This window comes from Melanerpes formicivorus, unplaced genomic scaffold, assembly GCF_026170545.1.
Source record: "Melanerpes formicivorus ecotype bairdi unplaced genomic scaffold, bMelFor1.0.p_v2 SCAF_39, whole genome shotgun sequence".
Lineage (NCBI taxonomy): Eukaryota > Metazoa > Chordata > Aves > Piciformes > Picidae > Melanerpes > Melanerpes formicivorus.
This window is the reverse complement of record NW_027142391.1, coordinates 5,334,510-5,353,573: the sequence shown is the minus strand read 5'-3', so window position 1 is coordinate 5,353,573 and position 19,064 is coordinate 5,334,510. Positions and strand designations below refer to the sequence as shown.

General features: G+C 46.4%; 2 protein-coding genes across 7 annotated transcripts in view; one reads left to right on the top strand and one right to left on the bottom strand.

Moving 5' to 3' along the window:
* Nucleotides 1–13,486, top strand: part of MASP2 (MBL associated serine protease 2) — a 25,872-nt gene extending 12,386 nt beyond the window's left edge. Inside the window, exons 1-7 of one of the 4 annotated variants that reach the window (XR_010989733.1) lie at nucleotides 734–799; nucleotides 1,099–1,318; nucleotides 2,805–2,982; nucleotides 3,224–3,355; nucleotides 9,502–9,644; nucleotides 10,903–10,967; nucleotides 11,364–13,486. Coding sequence is in view for 2 of the 4 variants with exons in the window: in XM_068158412.1 (XP_068014513.1) it covers nucleotides 795–799; nucleotides 1,099–1,318; nucleotides 2,805–2,982; nucleotides 3,224–3,355; nucleotides 9,502–9,608 (642 nt within the window). In the remaining 2 variants the exon portion in view is untranslated. Of the gene's footprint in view, nucleotides 1–733; nucleotides 800–1,098; nucleotides 1,319–2,804; nucleotides 2,983–3,223; nucleotides 3,356–3,899; nucleotides 4,121–9,501; nucleotides 9,645–10,902; nucleotides 10,968–11,363 lie in introns of those variants that run through there. The other 3 variants (XR_010989734.1, XM_068158412.1, XM_068158413.1) reach the window with 3 other exon arrangements.
* TARDBP (TAR DNA binding protein) lies at nucleotides 13,133–19,064 on the bottom strand. 3 transcript variants are annotated; one of them, XM_068158410.1, is made up of 6 exons: nucleotides 18,774–19,064; nucleotides 18,149–18,401; nucleotides 17,215–17,378; nucleotides 16,293–16,433; nucleotides 15,464–15,634; nucleotides 13,133–15,085 (listed from the first exon to the last, which is right to left on the bottom strand). In XM_068158410.1, exons 2-6 carry the CDS (start codon nucleotides 18,384–18,386, stop codon nucleotides 14,555–14,557), a joined length of 1,245 nt encoding a protein of 414 aa, XP_068014511.1. In that variant the 5' UTR covers nucleotides 18,387–18,401; nucleotides 18,774–19,064; the 3' UTR covers nucleotides 13,133–14,554. The 3 variants fall into 3 exon arrangements, with proteins under 3 accessions (XP_068014511.1, XP_068014510.1, XP_068014512.1); XM_068158409.1 differs by having other exon boundaries at nucleotides 18,826–19,064; XM_068158411.1 differs by having other exon boundaries at nucleotides 18,865–19,064.

Below are 19,064 nucleotides of genomic sequence, written 5' to 3'. Positions count from 1 at the left end.
ATCTGGTCCTCTCTGGGTCCTTGTCTGTTAACCGTGCCTGTAGGCACTGCTGCTGTGCCGTTAATTATTGCTGCTACTGGTTTCTCCTTCAGTTCTGTTAAATAGTGGTTTCTGTTTGCAGTCTGCTAAATGTAATGCTGACTGCTCAGTGTAGCTGAGGACTGGAAGACTTTGTCACCTCTGGGGCTTGTGCCTGTGTGTGCTGCAGTGTTGTGTTGCCTGAGTATTCCTGTCTCACTACACACAACCATCCAACCAGACTCACTATTCTGAAATCTCATCAATTCTCCATTATTTTGTTGTCAACACCTTGCTGCCCTGACAGCAAAAGGAACTGTACATCCAGTGACATGCTGCTTGCTGTAGGAGGAATTGTAGATCGGCTGGAAGGAAGAGCATTGCCTGGCTCCCCTCAGTTCCCCATGCAGGCACAGTCTGGAGCCACTCTGTACCTCCTCCCACTGCCTGTCTTCCTGCAGAGCTGCAATACTCCACACCATGGCTCCCTCCAAGAGCCTGCAGCATTCCTCATCCATCCTCCATCTCTGTCTGCCTTTCCCTGCCATCCACTGAGGCCTCATGTGCTGAATACAAGCCTGGGTTTGAGTCATTGTTGTTCCCAGAACTCAGCAGGCTGAAGGGGGCGGAAGGGAGATAAACATCAGAGTTCAACATCCAGACAAACACAGCAGAGCACACACAATAAATACATCCACCCCCAAATGCAAATACATCAGAAGAGATTCCTTCTCCAGGGCTCTGAGCAGAGCAGGCTCAGGCAAGAGAGCAACACCATGAGGTGAGTGCCATTGCAGGGACCTCCCCAGCTCCTCTGGCCACTTGTCTTATGCAGGCCTTAGAAGGCATCAGTGTGATTATCATCTTGTTTAGCTGTTACAACAGGATGACTCCACTGATACCTGCTAGTTTCTTCCATTGTCAAGTGAGAAGGGTGTTGGGCAGGAGGCTTTCACCTAGGACTGAAATATCTGGTTTGGTATCAAGACAGGCAACTGGTGGCTTTTGGGATATGTGATTTTTGGGGTGTGATCAGAGTTGATGCTCGCTCCTCAGTTAATCTCTGTTCCTTTGACACAGGCTGTTTGTCTTGCTAGCTGTGCTCCACAGTGGAGTGAGCAGTAGCATTGTGCTGCAGAAGATGTATGGGAGGATCACATCCCCCAACTTCCCGAATGTCTACCCAAATCACAAGGAGAGAATCTGGAATATTACTGTCCCCAAGGGATATTCTGTCCGTATCTACTTCACCCATTTCAACCTGGAGCTGTCCTACCTGTGTGAATATGATTATGTGAAGGTATGTGCAGGGCAGGGTGATGTGTAGCAGGGTAAGTTGTTAAAAACTGTGTGTAGGTGATACTGGACACAGGCAGGACCAACACAACTGGTTTAAGAACTGGATTCTAGTCTGCTAATGAAGGTCAGTCTCAGCTGATTTCTAAATGATGTGTTTATTGAGGCCCATGGGACCAGAAGTGGAACTGGTTGTCATGTTGGAATATCTGAAACTTGAGTTGTTTGTGCTCAGAAAATTCTGATGTTCCCCTCTCACGAAGCAAAAGGCTTGAATTGTTGCCCAGAACAACATTTGAGCTCCATTTAGCTGAAGCTACAGTGTGTGTGTTTGAAATTACCAAATGGTGCTTTACACAGAGGGTAACGGGAGACTGTAAACGTGTAAGTGATAGGCTAAACAAGATACTGCCAGCTTGTCTAAACCTGCACTTGCAATGCTGTGTTTGCTGGCTAATGAGAGAAACCACCTCAGGAAAGAAAGATCCTGTCTTTGGGCAGTGTTTGGGTGATCTGTGGTGTCCCTGGCAGATCTGTGCTCCCTGTGCCAGCCGGTGCTGCAGGCAAGCAGCCCTGTCGCCAACTTGAGGCTGAGTGACTTCTGCCCTTGTTTTGCTGATTGTGTGGAGCTGATACACATCACAGAGGGAGTTGTATACACTTGGGGTATGCAAACTGCTTTGATTTACAGGTGACAGAGAACTGGAGCAGGCTGCTCAGAGAGGTGGTGGGGTTTCCACCTCTGGTGACATTCAAAACCAACCCGGATGTGTTTCTGTGGGACATTCTCTAGGTGAATCTGCCTTGGCTGGGAGGTTGGACTGGATGATCGATCTCCAGAGGTCCCTTCCAACCCCTGCCATTCAGTGGTTCTGTAAATCCCATCAGCAGTACTTTTGAATCTGATGGAACACAATCAGGCAGCCGTGTTCCCATGCAAGCAGACCTGATTTCCATGGTTCCATAAGAAAAATTTCTCCTATTCCCCAAATCCATGTGGCTCTTGGTTCAATTTCCTTTGGGCAGGACAGAGCACTCCTTTCTGGTAGGTGTGTGAAGAGCTGGAACTGTGACTCACACAGCAAGTGAGCCCATAGTTCACAGAGACCTATTGCTGTACATTTGAATTTGTCAGTGTGTGAAACCTTTTTGTCCCAGTTGTCTCTGGCTTCACCAGCACCTGACTGTCACTAAGTGTCAAGTTACCAGGAGCATCATGAACAAAGCATGGTGCTGATAACCCAGTCTGGCATCACAGCTTTATGTGGGCTTCTGAAAGGAAAAAGGGAGAAAAAGTTATTGGCTTAAATCTCAGAAAACAGGGGAAATCTTGTCTGGACTGGCCTGCAGAAGTGCCTTTTGAGAGCATCTGAGCCTTTTTTCTCACACCATTAAACAGATCCTTTCCAAGCCATTGGAAATGGCTTGCAGCAGGTTGGGAAGAGCAAAGCTCTGTGCTCATCTGGTGGATTTGTCTGCCCATTTTGCAGCTGAGCTCTGGTGGGAGGACGTTGGCTAGGCTGTGTGGAAAGGATAGTACAGACACTGAGGAGGCTCCAGGCAACAAGGTCTACGTCTCTGCTGACAACAACCTCATGGTCGTGTTCCGGTCTGATTACTCCAATGAGAAACCATTCACAGGCTTTGAGGCCTTTTATGCTGCTGAAGGTAAGACACCAGCCCCTCTTGGAGGTGGCAGAGGCACAGCTGTGGTGGGGTTGCTGTTTCCCTGTGCTCTCACAGATTGCCTGCTGGTGGGAGGTGGGAGAAGGCCATGGTACAGAGGCAGATAGAAAAGGACAGAGCAACCAAAGGCAAACAAGCCAGCCTTACAGGACAGAGTGGCTCAGACTAAGACAAAGTGTTGTTGAAGGATGTTGGTTGCCTAATTCTGTGCTTCACCCATTAGATACTGATGAGTGCAAGCAGCTGTTTGATGGGGAGCCCCTCTGCAATCATCACTGTCACAACTACGTGGGGGGCTACTACTGCAGCTGTCGGATTGGTTACACACTGCATGAAAACCAGAGGACGTGCATGGGTAAGCTCTTGCTAGATCAGGAGATATTTCCATACCTACAACACCCACTGAAATCCAGTCCTGACACTACTGTTGAGAAGAAAGCTGGGGATTTTGTTGTTGTTTTCAGTATTCTCATGCACCTGAAGGTATAGTTAAGGCTGTGAGCAGAGGCCCTGTTTTACAGAGTGGCTGTGGGCTAGTTGCTGCTGTTGGGGACAGCAATGTTGTGTCAGTAAAAAGGTGCACTGGCAGTTGGGTTTGGTTGCTCTTAGGTGGCATCCATCTGTGTTCAGCTGTAGACAGACTGCAGGGAGAGACACAGAAGTTGTCTTACATTTCCCACTGCAGACACTTCCAGTCTGAGTGTATCTTGCTCCCAGAGTACTGAGATGCTGAGTATTCTGGACCTGAGCTAGTAGATGAATGGAAAAAGCTAACTGAGCTGTGACGGTCTCTGTGGATCACCTTCTTGAGAAGAGGGCAGAAGCTGCCCCTCTGATTTTTGGGTTCCTGTCTGAGCAGGCTGATATTGACAGGCTCTTTTCTCTCCTTTATTTTCCAGCATGAGATAATTAAACTTCTCCTCGCTTAGGCAGAGATGTGCTGTGCCAGAGATGTGCTGGGAAGAGCTCGTTTGCCCTCCCTCCTGACCTGCCTGTTGCAGTCTGCCCAAGTGCTGCAGGCTTCTCTTGCTTGGTGACTTCTGTACCTTGGTTCCTTGCCTTTCAGACCTGTCTCCTGCAGACAATAAAGAGGCTGTTCCTTGTTGAAAGCTGCTGGCAGCCTCTGGGGCATTCATTTTCTTGTATTTTCCATGTGTCACTAGGGAAAAAAGAAGGTAGATAAGGCAGGAGCTGATAAGAGAGAAAGCATTGTGAAAGGCCCCTGAGCATCACAGCTACCTGAAGATGCTTGACCTTCTTGTCCAGCTCTTGTTGCTTGACCTTCCATAGTTCTTAAAATGCAACAAGAACAGAACCACACAATTGTTCCCTAATGTTCTTTTCAGCTATGCTCTTGCCTGCACCCAGTCTTGCAGATTGAAGCTCTTTCTGTTCAAAGCCCACTCACTCTTTGCAAGGGTTTGAATTACTTTCTTTGATCCACATTTTGTGACTCTGGCCATATCTCCTACTGGGAACCCAGCTTTATGGCCAAAGTGTCTTCTGGTCAGCAAAGCCTGAGTTCCAGGAGTTTGGTAAGGTAATACAAATGTCACCAAGGCAGCTTAGGTGTCTTCATACAGGGGAGGGCAGCAGTGACTTCCCCACAACAGATGCGTGACAAATAATGCTCTTCTGCAGTGCAGTTGGTCCCAGTCCCTTACAGTGCCTCTCACTGCTCTACATTAATATCCATTTGCTGTCCCTTCAGACTGTACCCTCCTTGGGCAGGCACCATCTTCCTGAAACATGTTGGAGAAGTGCTGTGCTCCATACTTGTCGGTGGCTAGAGCTCCCCAGCTCTGGAGGAAACGTGATAGTTCTTGCAGGAGTAACAAGTCATTGCTGAGCAGCTGCAGTTGAAGTGCTGAAGATAAACCAAGTCTTTGTGTAAAAAGCTTGAGGCATTAGTCCATCAGCATTTCCTCATTTCTGCAGGTTAGCAGACATGCTTATAATGGTAATTTATGAGGCTCAGTTTCTCCAACCCCATCTCCATCTTGGAGTAAATGGGGCAGTGAGCATGGGAGGAGATGGAGAGTGCTTTAGTTGAGACACTTGATTCATTTCAGGTTACTGCATTGCCAGACTTCTGTGTTACCTTGGGCCAGACACTTGATACCAGCATTCCTCTGCAAAAAGAGAGGTACCATCCCTGTCTGGACTTGCTGAGAAGAGCTTAGCAAATGTGGTAGAGGGTAGATGCTGCAGGGAACTGACCTGGAGGCAGAGTGGCTGTACCAGCAGTTACCAGGGCTTACTTCTGCTGTATTTAATCGTGTTGAGAAGCTCTTTCATGGTCACAGTGAATTGTGATCAAAGCAGTTTGGAATTTTGTCATGGCTTGATGATACAATTTATGACCCATCTTTCATTGGAGACCTAATGAGCCACTGTCAATGGACTTGCAGGGTTTGAGGGGCTCATTTTTCAGAGTTCAAGCCTCTGGCAAACAGCTCACTGTGATTCTAATAAAAATACGGCCTGAGCATAATTGAGCACTCTCTGGACAGCTCTAAAGCTTGGCCTGAGAAGTCAAGGGACAGCATTTCTGCTGGCAGATGTTTAAAAAATTATTTGATCCTTTTCATGCTGGCTAGTTTATGACTTTCTTGCTTGCAGACTTATGGAAGAAAATACTGCCCTGACAAGGGGAAGTCCCAGGGGCCACATCCAGGAGATACTAGGAGAAAAGTAAGGTCCAGTCTAAGCTTTTTCATCTGGAGTAGCAGAGTATCTTCTGTTGGGTCAGCTACTTCTGCCTACTCCTGAGAGCACAACTCAGGAGAGTTTATTGATAATGACTCATTTTTCCAAACTATTAGGGAAATCTCCCATCAAAATTAGGAAAGTGAGTTTGGAGGAGACATAATGAAGCATAAAGAGCTGTTAGTCTCCATCTCTCTCCTTTAGCCCTTCAAAACAGGGGGAGGGGCAGTTGTCTGAATTAGTGGGGTGTTAATGGAGCAGTGTTGTTTGGGCTGTAAGGGGACAGGGGGATCTCAGCTCTGTCCAGAGGTCTGCTGCTGGGTTTAGCTACCTGAACACAGAGCAATCACTGCCCAGAAAAGCCTCTGAGCATCAGAGCAGCTCAGGATTCTGGAATTGCATTGCTCGGATGGATCTGGGCTAAGGATCGCTGAGCCCGCCCTCCTGCCTTTGATACTGGCCAGCATCTTATGCTTCAGAGGAAGGTACAGGTCAGTAGGTGATTCATTGAATGTAGGCTCCTGGGCAGGGCTCTGATCCTGTGCTGTCTGTATGCTGCTTAGATTAAGATGACCTTCAGGCAAAAGTTTGCCTTAAATTTTGTTTGACAGCAGATTGCACAGATTAATTGTATGCTATTTCTTGATCTGGCTTTGTATCAGATTTGTGGGAGTTGGCCTTTGATCTCACCATGTGTCCCTTTGCCCTTTTACCACTAGAGAAAGCAAACAGTTTTCAGAAACTCTAGTGTTTGGTTATATGCAGTGTTTTTCTGTCTCTGTGTGTATGTCACCACACAGTGCTCTTCCCTCCACTGTTTCTCTTACATGTTTTTATGGGCCAGATGATCCTTGGTGTCCCTTCCAACCTGGGATTCTGGTTTTATGCTAAGCTGTAGCCTAGTATTCCTTTAAACATACTTGAAGGAAAGAAGATGAGATGATCATTACATTAAATAGACCAAGGTGTTACTGCCTTCTAGCTGTGAGGCTCTTAGGGAGAATTTAAGCTCACCAGCTTGAATATCCCTTCTTTACACAGTAGATCCCATGCCTGGGAGAAACCAGTTTGTAGGTAATAGGGAAGGATTCTGATGCAGCACTAGCAGGAAAGTTTGAGATCCTAACTTCCTGATGATTTCAGTAGGGAGTTAGTGCTCATCATACTGTGGCTTCTATGCTTAGGGTAAGACTTCCCACTGAGTCTTTTTTCACACCCAAGGATTTCATGTTTTCCTATCTCTTCCTACAGTTGCCTCCAGACTACTCCTGTAGGGGCTGTAAAGCTGGAACAGATAAAAGCAGCATGAGGAAATTTCTGGTTTTGAGGAGCTGATCATTTTACACTTACATGGCAGTGAGCAGTATACAGCTAGAGCTGCATATCAAGTGGGTTTTGGTGTTGGGGGTTTCTTAACCTGGGCTTGCAGCAGGTGGAAGGAAGTGTTACAGTGGGACCTTAAAGCCTGGGGACTCTCTGTCACTGGCAGGGTTTTAATCAGTTCAGGAGAGCACGCTAGAGAACCTGCTTTATTCTTACACAGCCATCAAATGGTTCTGTAGTTTGAGGCACAATCAGTGGAATTACAGAATCGTGCATTTAGTTGGAAAGAATGAGGTAATAACAATTCAGGGGAAAAAAAACAACCAAAAGCTTGCTGATAATCCTCTGCAAGTACAGCATGAAAGGAAAAGATTTAATTTGCATTGTAGCTCAGCTGGTATCTGCTGGTGCAAAGCTGTGTGGTGTTAGGCTGTATTCAGAGGCAGCCAGAACCTCCAGGTGAATTAGCCAAGTTTTTTCTGCTTCTTGGGACCAGGAGAGGCATTTCAAACAAGCTTGAAAACCAGGGAAGCGCTCCTTTTCCACAGAATAGGCATTTCTAGGTAGTTATTAACTGGTTTACTCTATTAGGTACCTGTTTGAAAACCTAGGACAACAGAGTAGAGTACACAGAGTGCTCAGTCACTGTGGTGATGGATAGGTTTGTGTCAGATAAAAGCAGCTGCTCCTAAACTTCCTGGGAAGATGGACAGGGAAAGGTTGTTCTGAAATTATAGCTTGTGCTGAAAGAAACAATTGGTACCCAAGTGCATTGTTCCTTGTGTTGTGCTATTGTAGCTGTGCTAAGAGCCACACCGACATCAAACAGTGATAATCCTTTCACTCATTCCTGCCTCCCTTTCCAGGTAAATGCTTGTATCCCAGTGCCTCCTACAGCAGCAAGTAGGGCTGCTGGGTAGGTGCAGGGTGAAAGATTCATTCTTTGAAGTAAAAGGAGCTTAGAATCTTGGCTGATGAAATCCATGGTTAGTTAAAGGACAATAACATTCATTTTCTCATTCACAACTTGGTCGCCTTCCATTTAAATGGCAACCTTAAACTGTAAAGTCTGTTTGAGGTGATAATCTGTAATTAGGGACTGGATAATGGCATTTTTTGTTGGTGGAGGTTAGCATGGTGCATTTGAGGATACAATTCAAAGTCAAACGATTTCCCTCTTATAATTAATTCAGTGCAAAAACATGCGTGTGTTATCAGGCAGTCCAGCATTCCTCGTCAATTAAAGGATTGCTCATACAGCCTTTGCAGAGTACCATAAAGCCTTTGTTCCCAGCTGATCAAAGCACCACTTTACAGTGATCAGATGCTGTCAACAAGCAGAGATCCTCAGGGCACTTGTGGCTGTTCCTTCTTGCTTCTCTTCAACAGGGAGCATTTGTGCCTCCAATTGTGCCGGCGAGAGGCACAGCTGGTTTTGCTCAGAGAATATGATTACATTCTAAATGTCTGGCAACAAAAGCATTAAAAAGAAAGAGCTGCATTGAGAGGCTTCTGGAATTGAGGAGCTGATAGTTATCCTACACCACTCTACGCACTCTGGTGCAGCAGACAAGGTGCAAATTTGACATCTTGGAATGTTTCTGGTGAGCTTCCAGCTATCATACTCATTTCTGACCTCCATCCCTGGGACTGTCTTAAGTGGTGCTCTCCTGGTGTCCTTCCTGCATTACTTCCAGGGCAGGAGTTCACCTGACACATAGAACTGAGCTGGGTGATTTTATTTTAGGGAACAATTTACACAGACCTGCCAAGAGTTAGAAGGTCTGTGTTTAGTCAGACATGCTGGGCTAGTCCTGGTAGTGGAGCCTGGCTCTGGGCAGGTCACTGCACACTTTTGATGTGGGAGCATCACAGAGAAAGTCCAGCACATTTTTTCCTTTTGTTCTCAGCAGTTGTAGCTCCAACAGGGCAGAGAGAGGGCCCAGAAGGGGATGGGTTTTCCCCTAATTGCTTCTAGAAGTGAGTAACGAGTTCGATCAGAAGGGGAATATTCTGCTTCTGAGGCTCTGCGGGTTTGCTGTGTCCCAGTCCTGAAGCACCACCCTATGGTCACATAGCAGCAGTGCAAGCGCGGTACCTTCTGGGTGACCACGGCTCTCCTGGGGCCTCTGAGGGGGTGAGCCGTGGCACTGTCAGCCTTGCTGGGCTTCATTGCTCAGCAGTCAGACATGTGGGGTGCAGTCCTCATTACCAGTTTCACACATTGTAGTTTTGAAGCGTATCCAGTACACTGATTTTTGTCAGCAATTGGTCTTTCTTTCTTTGATGTCCTCCCCAAAGAGTTCTGTTTCTATGTCTGCATGCCTGTGATGATGCTCTCTGAATGCTGCTGTGTGGAGATTTTCTTGTAATTATGTTGGAAGAAAAGAATGATTTGACAAAAGATTTCACAGGATCAGTGTAGCAAGGACTTCTAATGTTCTCTCATTTGTTACTACATCTCTCCAGGGAAGTTCAGACTGGAATACCTGGTCATTCCTGATGAATGCTGCATTTCAGATGCATTTCTTGGTGACATCCTGCTTCCCAGCAGAGAGCTTAGCAAGATCCTCTAGTCCCTGTGTGCTTGCAGGAGGATTTTCAAGTCACAGGTAGGTGGTTGTGTGTCAGGCTTACCTCAGCAGCCAGTTTATAGTCTGGCTGATTCAATAGCTGCATACATTTACTTTTTATGTAGAAACCAGCCCTTGCTGGACCCTGGTCAGGCTGTTAGTGATGCAGACTGGCCATAGGCAGTGCAGAAGGACACAGCTGCTCTGAAGCAAGGCACATAGGTAGACCCCAGGTGGAGTTCTAGAACATTCAGATAGAAAAAGGCCAGGCTCCATCCCCTAAAGCTGGTTTCTAACTACACCCTCCGCAGTGAAGCACCAATGCCAGGCTGTGAGAGCTGCTGGGCTGGACTCTGCCCTTGTTTGCCTCAGGAATTTAACACCAGGTGTCACAGTCTGGTTTGCCTTGGTTGTCTTCAGATCCTTTTAAATGGTGAAGCAGAACCAGGTCAGTGCAGAATGTTCCTATCAGAGCCAGCCAGCCACTTCACGTCTCACTGATGTTCTGGACAGCAGGTGCTGCAGTTGCTGTGTAACAGGACTGTTAGATAGGAGATGTGATAATCATGCAGTGTGCCCTGCATTCCTGGGGTTATTCACACTGACCTAACAGTGCTGTTACTGCTCTAAATTTGTCAGCCTGAGGCTCCTTGTCACTGCTAACACTACAAATTAGTGCCAGAAACTCTGCTCCATTGAAGAGAAAAAAAGTTGACCCTTTAGTTCATTCCAGCTCTTTTGGAGAATGCAGCTTGAGCAATAGCCAAACTGCTGTTGCTTTTCAATTGCTTCTGCTGTGGAAATTGAAGCATGCTCCAGAAGTCTTTGTGAGGTGGGGAAAGCCACTGAGTGCCCCCACTGCAGAGGATAGGGTTGTGGACGTTGTTGTTTCAGTGCTTGAATTGCTGCTGCTCTGTAAAAATTACTCAAGATCCAAGACTTCAGTTTTGAGAGGAGCATTTCACAATGTGAAAGCGTAATTGTTCCTTTTATCTCTTAGATTAGAATATCCATAGATTCCAATTACCTTAATTTACATTTAGAACAAATACACTTATTTCTCAGTGCCCCAAACATCTCTCTTGATTACAGAACTTTTCCAGAGGATGGATGCAATACCAACTAATGAAAATTGTTCTCTAAATCAAATATTCATTTGCAAGCAATTCCACCATTCCAGAACAATCTGGGAATTGCATTTAGAATCATTAACTTAATTTACTCCATACAAGCATAATAATTCAGTGCCCAAATCTTACAATGTTTAACAGTTATTGCTGCCTTCATTGTTGTGCAGTTTGTGGAGCTGTGGAGCCTGTCTGCAGAGGAAGAACATCCCCGTGATGGTCACTGCAGAATGAGGTAGTTTACTTTTGTGTGGCAGTGGGGTTCTAACAGCTGCTTACGGTGTAGCTGATCAAAGAAATTCCTCAGCTGTGAGGAATAGAGGATTTTGATCAAGTCCTGAAAGCCCAGGCAGAAAGATTTTTTTTATTCCCAAAGGTTATCAAAATTATCTTGCCAACTTTGACAGCAGTATTGCATTGGTTAGACAGGCACACCAGGTATCAGTACCATGACTCCCATTTGTTTACCAGGAATGAAAGACCTATTTCAAACAAATTAGTGGGGTGGCTCTGGCAGGGTGGGGAAGAAGTGTCCCAGCAGCTGTTACAGACCTAGAGATGTACAGAATTGCCACCTGCCTGAAGGCAGCACCACTCTTTTCTTAGTAAAATACATTTTGTTTTCTTCTAGCTAGAGCAGTGGATTCCTGTCAGACAGGAGTTGATGAATGAACACACCCAGTGAAAAGCAGGCAGAGCATCAAGATACCTCCCAGCACTCCCTGGCATATGTTGGTACGTGGAGCATCCCAGCAGCACCATGCTGGATTAGGGGCATTTTTGTTCAACACTGTGCACTGCAGGTACCTCTCTGACTTTTCTGAACACAAATTCTCAGTCAGGAGAAGCAATGTTATAAATCCCTGCTTTGTCTACTCTGTTGCCTTAGTTACATAAGCTTCCTCTTTCTTGCATCTCTGACTTTATAGGATTTCACTTTCTAAAGGAACTGAAAATGAAGTATCTTTAAAACAAGACTCCAAACACTTCAGTATGTTTTTAACAGTAGTTTATTTACTTATTTATAAACATGGGGGTATGCAAAGCAGTTAGAAAATACTACCAAAACTTGAAAATTACTCTCCAATTGCTAGGGATTTTGTTTTGAGGGTGAAAGAAGGGTCAAATAATTAGCAAAGACTACTCAGTGCTGCCAGCCAGCCTGTTAAAACCTAAACCTGGACAATTGAAACAAAATTAAAGCCATGCTAATTACAAAAACTTACCATGAGGCTTCTTGCAGGGGGTCACAGTTAGTCTTTGGAGGTCCAAGAATACCATTTTTAAGTGTTACTCAGCAGAAGTAGCTGGTAATAGTGCAAGTGCTAAAATGCAAAATTCACAGATGGTACAGAGTTTGGAGGTTATTCTGACTTGGTGCAGAAAAGAAAAATCTAAGCAACTTTTTGCAGTGGGATATGAACAACAATGTGGGATTACTTCTCAGCCTGAGGGTTTAGACCCTCTCAAGATGTACATTGAGAGGCAGCCAGTTTGTTAATGAAAACTCACAGCAGCGCAGTTTTATCTGCTGTGGGGATTGTCTCCCTGGTCACAAACACCTCCGTGTAACGTGCAGTAGGTGAAGTGAACACTTGTGAAGTTAAATGGGCTAAAACTGGGAAATATCCAAGTATCACAACTTTAGCACCTCATAGGATGGTGTATAAAAAACATAAATCATGCTTTGGTGGGTTTCAAGCTCAAACAAATTACACAATTCCTCAAGCTCCTACTGCCAGTGGAAATAAATCTTCCACGAGTTTCTGCAGGAACATCCTGCTTTGTTAAAAGCTGCCTCTCAGCTGACACTTCAGCACCTCCAATACACTGAAGTTTTCCAGATTAAGACTTCAACCAGAGTCTCTGTACACTGACTAATGCTTTATTCAACTGAAAAGCCTTTCCTGGGACTAGCTTTAGCATGAGTTTATAGCTTCTCCTGGGCTGACAGTGTTGCAGAACCCTGCTTCCCAAGAGTGGACTGGCCTAAAAACAGCTTAAAAGCACACATCCCCAGAGGGGAGGCTGTGGGCAGCAACGGATCTTGATACTGTTTGTCTCCCCCAACCCGCTTCTGGATGAGGAACTTGACTCCCACAAGAACAAGTAACGTTCCTCAGTGCCGATGCAATTCGGAGGGAGCTGCTTACCATCCTAGGTGTGGGAACTGGATTTTAGGTAAATGGGAGTCACTGAACACTGCACAAATACAGTGGGGTAAAGGTGGGGGTCACGTGCTGAGCGGTGGCTCCGTTTGACTTGTCACATTTTAGAGCATGCTTATCTGAAACAAACCAGTTACTGCAAAAAGCTTTACAGAAGTTCCTCTCAAAAGGGTAAAAATTAATTAACTGCTATGAATTCTTTGCATTCAGGGCTGCAAAACAAAGACACATATTACTTAAATCAGTTTTATTTAAGAATTTCCTACAGTGACAAATCTTATAAAAAGCATCCAAACACGAAACTGCAGCAAACAGCATTCTTATGGATATCTTACAGACAGTGGAACTTCCACCCTGAAGAGGCAACACTGAGCTCGCTAGTGATCTCTGCTCCAAGAGCTACTGCAAAGCACACCACAAGCTCAATGTTCTCATCACCAACCCCATCATCTTCAGTTCACATTACCACACTTACAGATCATTAACAGAAAAAAAACACACACCATACAGCATTCACAGCAGTTGACATAAGGGAAAAAAAATACAAAGATTCATTTCACATAACACATTCAACTAATCAGTTAACTAGGTATAAAACCCACTGAAAGTCTTCCACATCTGGATGTCCTTCGAATGCCAGAAACACTCGTACTTGATTTGCTATCATTGCTCTCCACACTCTCGCATCAAAGCCACAGGATTGAGAGACATCTCGCCAAGGAAAATAAAACCCCAGAACGCACCACCAGGTCTCTGCATGCGCTCTCTCCTTTACCTCGCACATACCAGCCCTCTCATGCCTCGGCACCACCAGCAATCCCACACAAGGTTTCAAAAGTTCAAACAGCCTTCTGGTTCCATCTCACAGCCTTGCGTTCACAGCGTTGATACGACTCCATGAAATAAAGAGTAGCGGATAAAAATGGAACACCCACCGTCTAAGACGCAGCATGTGCGGTGTGATGAAGTATTCTTGGATGAGAAAGCATGTAGACAGAAGTATTCCTAAGGCAGAATATTTACAGCACTGCTTTCAATGAAGTGCTTCTTCCATACACATTTGAAATGAGATGAACTGCGGAGATTAAATGAAGCCTTCATATCGTACTTTAGTATGGAGGGGAGACAGTGTTAAAAAAAAAACAAACAAACAAAACAAACCAAAACACAAACAGAACAAAAACGACACTGTGTTCTCCAGCTGGGGCACTTGGAGAGTCTTATGGTGGGATCAAATTAAAAAACAAGAGGGAGAGAATGCTGTTTCTGACCAATGGTTTCCATTTTGAACATGCAAAGAATTCAGGTAGCCAGGAAACAAAGGATAAAGTATTACAAGAGAAACCTTCCCTATTGACTGTAGTGTTAGTTCACCTAGGGGGCAAACAGCAGTCCACTTCCAAACATTCAGTATCCCAACAAGAAATGTAACAAAACCTATAAAACTCCTTTTATATTTCTTTTTTTTTTTTTTTTTTTAAATCTTCCTTATTTTTTTTTAAAAAAAGAAAAATGTCAAAAATACTGCTGACTATAGTGCACACTGAACAAAGGGATCTGGAAACTGGAGTATAGATGTAATTTACAGGATACTTACCAGGAGTTAGAAAAATTTCATTTCCCACCATAGACTCAGTATCAGAGCCCACTGTGTCTACATTCCCCAGCCTGACGACTTGGAATCCATGCTGGAGCCAAAGCCTCCGTTAAACCCGCTGCTGGAGCCTGCGTTGGAGGCTGAGCCCCAGCCTATGGCTGCCCCCGAGTTGGAGCCACCATAGGAGTTACTGCCTGAGCTAAAGCCCTGGTTCTGCTCCCGCTGCATGTTGCCTTGCGGCTGGTTGTTCCCCGACGGCCCCGATTGGTTCTGCTGACTGGCCAGCATGCCCATCATGCCCCAGCTGCTCTGCAGCGCTGCCTGCGCCGCTGCCATCATGGCAGGGTTGATGCTAAAGGCCCCAAAGTTCATTCCTCCACCCATGTTGCTGCCCTGGTTGTTACCCAGGCCTCCCCCACCTCCTCTGCTGTTGCCAAACCCCCCCTGGTTCCCAAAGCCCCCTGGATTACCACCAAACCTTCCACCTCTCTCTAACTGTCTATTGCTATTGTGCTTAGGTTCAGCATTGGATATATGTACGCTGATTCCTTTAATGATCAAGTCCTCTCCACAAAGAGACTGGGCAACCTATAAGAAATAAGGGATTGATTAAACATGTGGCAGAGTTGGGGTTTTTAAATGCTAGCAGTGCAATACAAAAGAAAAATCCCAATTCTGAGCAGGTCTTTACCTTGCCAAGAAGCACATGCATACACATAATCCAACTGGAAGGGGTTTATCTTGGCATTCACTGCTACACTAACTGCAGTACAGAAACCCATCTACAGAGCGGCATCCGAGAAGCATAACCTTGGATAATCCAATCCAGCAAATCAAGCTAATGCCACTGGAATGCTCAGCAGAGTGGAACACCAAGTGTTCCACATGTAGTCTAGAAATTATGCTTTATCAAACTACTGACACACAGGCTGTCTAAACAGGAAGTTGAAATATTTGAAGTCATACCTGATCATCTGCAAACGTAACGAAAGCGAAAGCTCGGAAGGGTTTAGGAATGAAGACATCTACCACTTCCCCGTACTGGGCAAAGAACTGCCGGAGTTCATCTGCCGTCATGTCCTCAGTGCAGCGCCCTACAAACACCTTCCTGCTGCGCAAGGGCTCGTCGGGGCTTTGCTGAAGAGAGTTAAAGAGATAAGAGATAATAAAATCACAACTGTCCTTCAGAGCAGTTACATCCTGATCAAAGCCACTTTTCATCTAGCCTCTTCTGAGGATCAAAGAGCACAGTCTGAGAGTCTAAGCTCTGTTCAGAGAAGGCGCCTGCACCTTTTTACAGGCAGAGAAGGGTCAGAAGAAAATGAAGAGAGGAGCACTACACAGGAAACTGTGACAGCCACTGCAGGATGACACTTCTGGCAGTAACTGCATATACACATGGGAAATAAAAGGACCTTCAGGTTCAGTTTGGGAGTCAAAGATCCTGATCCTCCCCAGGCTCATTATTTCTCCTGCTTTGTTCCCTCCCCCCCCCCCCCCTTTATTCATGCAGTAGACAAGTTCAGCAGGTACTGCTGGACAGTAAAACACATGATTTTCAGATTTCCATCTGTACTTCATTCCCCCATCTAACCAGCTATTTTCCCAGCACTTCTTCATTTCCTGCTCACCACCTCCTCCCTCTTTTCCCTCCCTGCTTTCACTTGTGCTGCCCATTCACAGACTGTAAGTCACACCCAAGAGGGTGTGTTTATCTACTAACCTAACACAGCTGCTAAAAGAGTGCCCTTTAAGTGTGTGATAAAAACAAAACTAGTATTGAATACAGACATACCTTAGAATTGGGCAGTTTGCAGTCACACCACCTCCCATCTATCATGTGCCGCTGAGACATGACTTTCACCTGGGTTTCATAATCCGTAAACCGAACAAAGCCAAAGCCTTTGGAGTGGCCAGTTTTAATGTCCTTTTTAACCTAAGATGTAAAGAAAGCAGAGTGTCAAGGTGGTTTTGAGTACCCCCACTGTATGCCTACCTTTGCCTACAGAAATTAACTGTGATGGCACAGCCAGATCAGCTGCATAAGCACCGTGACCACCAAAAGGGGCAAGCAGGTGTAGCTGCACACAGCAGGCACACAAGTAATAGAAGATGAAGGAGAAGCCAAGTGTGCCAGGACCCGGGCACAGCCCCTACTGGGAGAGTATCACACGTGAAGACAGAAGAAAACCAAAGCAGGTTTGTCTTCTGACCTCTGCCAGCGAAGAGCCTTTATGCCTGGCTACGCATCCACAGTAGCCAAGGCCACCAAGTTCCTAGGCATCTACACTAGCCACACAGTTCAAGGTGCCACATACACACAAATGACACAGGATCCATTATGGAGCAACTGTCTGGTATAAGCAGTGACCACACAGACGCAAGTGCTGGCACGAAGCATGCTGTTCATGAGTTGAGTGAAGCTCTAGAGTTACCAGCCTAGGAAGCACTCCCATCACAGCTATCGCTAATTCATTAACACACATTCAGTTGCAATAACTAGTAACAGTAATGTAAACTAAGCTGGTCTGCATGAATTAGCACTCCCAAATATCCCTGGCCATCTGCACCTACACAAGCCTGCAGCTACAAAGCTCAGGCAACAAAACACAACCAAGAAGAGACAGCTTCAGATCTTGTCTTTGTTTAAGTGGCTCTGTCAGAAGACTGGTTTGTCCCCAACATCCCTCCTTGCTTGAGCTGCAAAAGGATTTTACCTGCACCATCAGAACTTCTCCAAATGTACTGAAATATTCTTTTAAGTCTTGTTCAGTGGTTTTCCAGGGAAGACCCAACACTATTAAATCTGAAGTCTTCTGTACTGCTCGTTTCACTTTGACAGCTGATGATGCATCTGTTTCATCCATTTTTCTCTTGTTATCTGAGTATAGAGAAACACATTAGACATCATCCTCACCTCTGGGAACTGCTTCCACTGACTATGACCCACATAGTATAAAATCCAAGACAATGACAAGAAAAAGTACAGACTACAAAAACACCAGCTGCTGGGAGCTCATTGTATTACAAATGCAACTGTGTAAAAGTATAAGGAGAGAAGAGCAATCTACAGTTAGGTTCTCCTCCAAACTGCAGTTTGACAGACTTAATTCTGCAGTTTAGTAAAGGATTATCCAGTTACAGTCACAGTCCTGTAAGGATATGCAGAAGGCAGGAATTTGTAAGAATATTTAACTAGCAATTTACTTCCTTCCATTTTTAGGGTTTTTTTTTTGGGGGGGAGGGGGGAGAACACAGGGGGATTGACTTCTCTTTTCCTTTTTAATGGCAGCTCTGACCATACCATGGTTTAAGAAGCATCTGGGAGTACACAGAGATCCTATTACACCAGTCTTTGAAAATCTATATATGGCTGTGAACCCTCCAAGGATAACCCAGACTTTCACTGCAGTGCTGTAGTAGATAGTTACTCATAGTTACTCAGTGCTGTGTGAGTAGATCTTACTGCACATCTGAAAATTCAATGGGATCGAATCTACTCTATAGAACAGATAAATGCATCAAATCGCCGAGCTTCTGTACAGCAGAGGTTTAAGAGCAATGCCGATGCCATGCTCAATGAGCAGCCTCTCAGACCTCCTGCCTGAAAACGCCAGCTTGTACAAACAAGTCTAAGGAGCACAGACAAACCTTTGGGATAATTAACCACATAGACCAGGTTTCCCCAGCCGGCCTCGGGGGCGTGCAGAATGCCTTCCACCAGCCGGACGCCCCTCATGCACTGTGACACTGGGTTCCTGTAGCGCAGCCCACACGCCCCGGGGAACTGGGCCGTGACTGTGGACAGCAGAACGGTGCCGTCGTCCTCCGAGGGGATCTCGATGGGCTCATCGTTCTCGTCCTCTGTCACCCGGATATACTCCGACATCTTTGCTGGAAGTTACTGTAGCACAGAAGAGGAGGAAATGCGGGCATGAGCGATTGCTACTTTCCCTTGACTTGGCTTTCACCTTTCCAGCCTTAAAGTTCCAGCCCATCTCTGTTCCGTACACCGAGATACGTTATTCACTGACATTGAAACCCCAGGCCCTGCCATAACGACAGACACCACGGACCAACGCCTCGGCCCGTCCCGCAGCGTGCGGAGGGCTGGCAGCGACGGCTCCGCGAAGCGCAGTGGTACTCCCCAAAGCCGCAATGGCCTGTCCCAGCAGGGCCGGGACCGGTGACAAGCGGAGGAGCGCTGCCTTGGCTCCACCACGTGCCGGGGCCTGGCCAAGCCCGCCACCTCCGGACGCGGCGCAGCCCCCCGTACCCAGCACCGCTGTCGGCCCGGGCCCCAGGCGCAATCGCCGCGTCCCGCTCACCGGCCGGGGAAGGGTGCGGTGCCTCTGGGAGACCCTCACCGCCTCGGCCGCGCGCCGGCCTCCTGCCCTCCGCTGGCGCCGCACAAAATGGCGGCCGCTGTCCCCCTCAGAGGCCGAGCCGGGCCGCGGGACGAACCATTCCCAGAGGCAGGGAGGGGGGGTAGCGGAGAGCGTCAGGCTACGCGGAGCACGGTGGGCCCCGGCCGCGCTTTGGCAACGCGTCGTCCGTGTTCATCGGG

Bases quoted from the DNA above. Each gene is read 5' to 3' on its own strand.
- TARDBP (XM_068158410.1), bottom strand. From the start codon at position 18,386: ATGTCGGAGTATATCCGGGTGACAGAGGACGAGAACGATGAGCCCATC. The intron at 17,379-18,148 runs GTTTGTCTGTGC...CTCTATACTCAG, and splicing joins TGTGGTTAATTATCCCAAAG to ATAACAAGAGAAAAATGGAT. The intron at 16,434-17,214 runs GTAAAATCCTTT...TTTACATCTTAG, and splicing joins GAGAAGTTCTGATGGTGCAG to GTTAAAAAGGACATTAAAAC.